Consider the following 6259-nt stretch of genomic DNA (forward strand, 5'->3'; position numbering starts at 1 on the left):
ATGAAATGTTGTGAGTTGGGCATCTCGCATCAATAGGGAGCATACACCTGTTAACAAAACCACAACAGTTGGGTTAGCTCAATCAGGACATGTAATTATTGAGCATATTAACGACACGAACCCACACTTTGAGAAACTATGTTGTAGTTGACTTGGAAACAAGCCTGTGTCCAACATCCCAGGCTTCGGGGGTTATTTAAATACAGAGTATTTACCTTCCAAGAAATATTCCCCACAAATTGTGTAATTTTACATGGACTCTAGATCTGTGGATAGGTCTTCCTCATCGGAATATTCTCCATCCCCATACCCATCATCTGAACCAGACAGGGCGAGTGGATCTTCCATGCTTGCTCTTGTAACTAAATCTATGCCTGCTAGACCCATCATCGCCACTTCACGTGCATCAATTTGCCTAGGTTCTATATCAATCCGAGTTAGTGGAGTCACCACAGGAACTTCATCACATTGCATGGGTACGTAATCATATGCAGATTCATTTTCTTGATAAGCATCATCGTCACTACATTGACCATCCAAATCTTCTAACACCCTCATGATGGGTGGAATGTCATATACATTCCTATTATTGAACTTCTGGACAACACACCAATTTCCCCTCATTCTTAGATCTCTAATGTAAAAACACTGCGAAGCCTGGCATGCCAACACATACGGGTCGTCCTTATACCAAGTCCTGTCCATATTGACACTAGTCATGTGGTGGTCTACTCGTACACCCCGTTTCTTATCGCCAACATCAAACCAATCACAAGAGAACAAGTACACTCGACGCCCTCCCATGTAGTGTAACTCCACGACATCATTGATAACACCATAGAAGTCCACATTATTAGACTGTTGGTCCCCAGTTACCACCACACCCGAATTTTGTGTTCGTCGCCGAAGTTCGCGCTGCTTTGTATGGAACCTTTTCCCATTTATTATGCAAGCAGTGTAGGATCCCACCCAATTGTCAGGACCACAAGCCAACGCATATAGATCGGCAGAGACCCCAAGTGGGTTGCTAGATCGCTGGTCTTGAACCTACAAAATAGTTACACGTCCACGAAATCTAAGTAAGTCACACAGGACGTATAGAATGGCCTTATTGGTCATTCTAAGTAGACATGCATAAGTCAAACTTACACGTTTCTTGAACCACGTTGGAAACTCATGTTGATGTGTTCGATCAATGGAATTTTGGTTGTTCACCTGACATTTCGCGTAGTGCTCCCTGCACACAGGACATAAAGGGAATCTACCATGTTAGTACTACCGCTTGATCGAACATGCAACAATTTTTGCCACAAATGGGAAGGACTGAAAAACGTCGTCTGTCCGTAAGAAGAAATTAATAATGGTACATGGTATATCAAGGATGCTTACTCCAAGTAGGGGCCAATTTCTTGGCAATTGTTAAGCACGTACCAACGAGCTACGATAAAGAGGTTGTCTTCTAATCGCACGTCAGAAGCAATACCCAACGGACGAACTTTTTGGTTAAAGATTGAAAATCCATCTGAACTCGGCTCTTCTTGAACATCAACATTGCGGTCCGGTCGATTAAATCTCGTCTCAACATCATTAAGATACATCGAGCAAAATGTCAGGCATTCGGTGTGAATGTATGCTTCCGCTATTGAACCTTCTGGGCGTGCTTTATTTTTTACGTACCGCTTGAATTTGCCCAAATACCTCTCAAATGGGTACATCCACCGGTATTGTACTGGACCCCCAAGTATGGCCTCACGGGGTAAATGGATAGCTAGGTGAACCATGACATCAAAAAATGATGGCGGGAATATCATCTCCAATTTGCACAGGATGTAGGCAACATCAATTTCAAGCTGGGACAGGCGATTGATATCTAGTGTTCTCGCACACAACTCTTTGAAGAAAGTGCTTAGTTCAGTCAACGCTAAGGCGATATCACTCCTTAAGTACCCGCCGACAGCAATAGGCAGTAAGCGCTGCAAGAAAACATGGCAGTCATGGCTTTTGAAGCCAGAGATTTTGCAATCATGTACAGAAACACAGCGGGAGATATTGGATGCGAACCCATCTGGAAATTTAACATTGGTCAGCCAAGAACAAAATGTCTTCCTTTCATCTCCGTGTAACGTGTACAATGCATGAGGCATGGTAATTTTCTGCCCTTCAACCTTCAAATGCAATTCCTTTCTTAACCCTAACAACTCTAGATCACGTCTAGAGTTTATATTATCCTTTGTTTTCCCAGGAATATTCAATAAAGTGCCGAAGATGTTATCACATATATTCTTCTCAGTATGCATGACATCTAAATTATGCCGAAGTAGTAGTGTTGACCAATAAGGTAACTTGAAAAATATGCTGTCCTTCGTCCAGTTCAACTCTACGGCAGTCCGTTTTCTCTTCCTAATAGATTTTCCAAATGGTACATCCCCAAGCATCTGTAGCTGACTTAAAATATCTGCTCCCCCTAACAGTCTTGGTGGAATGCGATGATCTTCATTACCATTAAACAACAACTTTTTCTTCCTCCAAATGTGGTTTTGCGGGAGGAAACGCCGATGTCCCATATAACAGTGTTTCCGGCCATATTTCAACCAATGGGAATCTGTATTCTCATTGCAACATGGACATGCAAATTTTCCTTTTGTTGACCAACCGGAAAGATTCCCATAGGCAGGAAAGTCATTGATTGTCCACAATAAAGTGGCATGCAGCATGAACGTTTCCTTGGTGGAGGAATCATACGTAGGTACCCCATGTTCCCAAAGTTCAAGCAATTCATCGAGCAACGGCTGCAAATAAACATCGATGTCATTCCCCGGTGATTTTGGGCCAGGAATAATGAGGGATGTCATAAAGAATTGGTCTTTCATGCATAACCACGGTGGCAAGTTATATGGTACAAGGATCACTGGCCATATGCTGTAAGGCTTAGCCATATTGTTGAATGGATTGAAACCATCACTTGCCAAACCAAGCCTAACATTGCGAGGATCGTTAGCGAACCAACTATGTGCCTCGTCAAAAGCCTTCCAAGACTTAGAGTCAGCGGGATGACGCAGAAATAAATCATCTGTCACTCGCTTCTCTTTATGCCATCTCATTTCAGCTGCTATCTTTGTGGACAGGAAAAGTCGCTGTAATCTTGGCTTTAAAGGAAAATGCCGCAACACCTTATGAGGGATCACCCGGGTCCCATTTGTAGTTGACATCCACCTTGAGGCCTTACATATAGGGCATGAATTTAGTTCTGAATATTCCTTCCAATATAAGATGCAGTCATTGGGGCAGGCATGAATTTTGTTGTACTTGAAGCCCAAACCTCGCTCCAATGAACGAGCATCTTCATATGAGAGTGGCAATTCAGCATCCGGAAAAGCAGACTTCAACAAGTTAAGGAGCATATCAAATGACTTGATTGACCAGCCACCAAGGGTTTTTATGTGTAACAATTTCACAATGAACGAAAGTTTAGAGAATTTTGTACAACCGCCGAAAAGTGGACGTCGAGCATCCTCTAATAGCTCGTCAAACGATGACACTGGTAATGCTTCAGGAAATGAATCCCGGCTCGGCAATGGAGTGCTACTTTGGGGAACATCGACGTTTGTCCCAGCCAATATGTCGTCTAACATATTGTCCATATCATCGATGAATTCATCTTCATCACTAACAGCAACTTCTTCATCGTCCACATACAAATTTCGGGTTTCCTCCTCACCATGGAAAATCCATTCAGTGTAGTTCAGATCGATCCCATTTATGAACAAGTGACTCTCTACGGTAAGTAAAGGCAGGAAGAGATTATTAGAACATATTCGACATGGACACCGAATGCGATGACTTCCCCTAGCATGGTTTTGCGCCATCTCAAGAAAATTGTTAACGCCTGCAGCATAAGCAGGTGATCGAAGTCTATTAGGCTCAGTCATCCAGCTTTTTTCCATCACTACAATAATGATACAACATTATTAGTAGAGTATAGATAACATTGTCGTTTGGAAGATATTCAAAATGAGAATATGGCAATATTAGCTCTCTGTTCTGAACACCCAATGGCAATCAGAACAGAGAGCTAATAAGGGTGGATGACAAATGTTGGGGTCTTTCTAAATAATTAGAAAGACCCCAACTACGTCATTATGCCAATATAGTTAGTGCATCTCTGTGGGAGAGCTAAATTAACTTGGTCTGCCAACCTCCAACGCCAAAAAATGGATATATTTCTAGTGATATATATGGTGATAGAGGGGAAGTTGGCGGGGCTAGTTGGTTGAGATGAAATTATGGGTTGAGAGCGAAGGCAGCATTTAAAACCAAATCGTGTTGGTCTGTTGTGAGGTGGGTCTTGAGTTCAAAGAATCCCAATCTAATTCTTTGTTCACAATAAGCAAAGGTTTATTGATGGCTGCAATAGCTTTAAATCTCACATACCAGTAGGGTATGCAGTCAGCCTTCAAATGCTCCATCTAAAATCGTTCATATTCCGAGCATAGGCCCTATGGATGAGAGCACTAGTCTGGCTAAATACAATAACAATTACGTACAGTTGATGAGAGCACAACTTCTTCACATATTATCTACAGGGAGAGAGAGAGTTTGGCGTGTGAAAAAACAAAGGGCCAGGAGAAGTGCATAAAATGAAATGAAACATCTAGGATAAACATTATTAGATCATATTGTAGACCATTGAGAGAAGAAAACATAGAGTAACACCCACATTGGATATGCATATCAGGAATATATAGGGTAGCAAATACATGAGGAATATATCATGTATTTTCCCAATTTCTTATGCAATGATGTAGGTAGAGCTCCACATGGTTAGAATGGAGTTTTACAGCGAAAATCATGTTATAACATAACCTGCTAATTGCATTAAATTCCATCAAACTTTGCACAGTAGGAAAAACTTTTGTAACGTGACATTTATGAGAAATGCATTACTTTTATATTCGAAGGAAGGAAAAGTGAGTAGTTGAGAGTTATACAAGGTAGAACTAATATTGTAGTTCTAATCCAGACTCAATTTACAAAACCAATTGAGTCCCCCTTAGATCCCAGTCATTCCCCAAGTATGCACAAAACCATCAAACTCCGAACTAATATTTTAAATAGCAGTGTTAGACAGTCATTTGCTGGTTTTTGGTATAAAATGATTTTAGGGCATACATGATTGGGTTAAGTAAAGAGAACAGATCCACATAAAAAACTATAACACTTCAAATTTGTTATTTGATTTGTTGCATGGTAAGCATTTCACATTCACAATTTTCCCCAATGGTATTAGACGTTAGGATCAGATTTGAAATCTTACCAAAGATTATTCAACCTTTTATCGGTACACAATAATGGCCTAGAGGCGAATCCAATGTGGTGAGTATTCCGTACCATTCATGTATCGCACATGAACAGTACTACTATCATTTACCAGCAATTAGGAATTGAAGATAGTTTTCCATCTTCAAATTCAATTGTGTGAACGCTGCCATAAAGTTAGTAGCATTTCAACTTATTGATGCCGGCATGACCTGATCTATATTTGTGGGCTTCACAGGGGTACCCTTCAGCTTTATACGTAAGTAGATGTGAAGCCTGCGCACAGCTTGAAGTCTAAAGCTTTTATCCCAATTATTAGTGTACTATGGGAGTTCCTCAAGTGGCAATGGCAGTTGTTTTCCATGCTAATTTATGGTGGGAACGAGTTTTCTGTTAAAACTCTGTTTCTGGCTCAACTAGCCATATCTGGAAGTTATGCAAACGTCTAGAGTTAATGTCGTGATCAGCAAAATCAGTGTTATGATCCACTAACGAGTCATAACACTGAATTGGCACACTAGAAAAATAGTCCAAATGCGCCAATTAAACAAACTAGAGGGCTAAACGACAACCTCACACTAACAGAAAAATTCAAGTTTTTATCCTCTCATTGCTGAAACTAAGTTATAGAGAAAGAGGGAACACATGAGTTGATGCAATTGAATATATATTATTCGCGGGGACGACGAAATAGTAAAATGTGCAGATCTGAATTGACAGGTAACAATTCAGATCTGCACAGTAGCATGCACCAAGATAGGGTACCAAAATAAGTAGAGAACAAAAACTCCCCTTCTTGATGACACTTGTACAATGACAAGTCAAGTTGTTGCGTACCTACCCCAAAATAATAAGCATCTTGTAGTAATTAGTTTTCATGTAATGACCACTGTCATAAAACAGAGAAGATATTATGTAGTGGCAATTAGGAATGATTAGCCAT

At 40.6% G+C, this 6259-nt stretch overlaps 1 protein-coding gene across 1 annotated transcript; it reads right to left on the reverse strand.

The window, feature by feature from the left end:
• Positions 1–249: 249 nt before the first annotated feature.
• On the reverse strand, positions 250–3944 carry LOC118344697. The gene is made up of 4 exons (XM_035685811.1): positions 2751–3944; positions 1825–2609; positions 1150–1237; positions 250–1047 (listed from the first exon to the last, which is right to left on the reverse strand). Exons 1-4 carry the CDS (start codon positions 3942–3944, stop codon positions 250–252), a joined length of 2865 nt encoding a protein of 954 aa, XP_035541704.1.
• Positions 3945–6259: the final 2315 nt, after the last annotated feature.

The sequence above is a fragment of the Juglans regia genome, chromosome 15 (assembly GCF_001411555.2).
Source record: "Juglans regia cultivar Chandler chromosome 15, Walnut 2.0, whole genome shotgun sequence".
Lineage (NCBI taxonomy): Eukaryota > Viridiplantae > Streptophyta > Magnoliopsida > Fagales > Juglandaceae > Juglans > Juglans regia.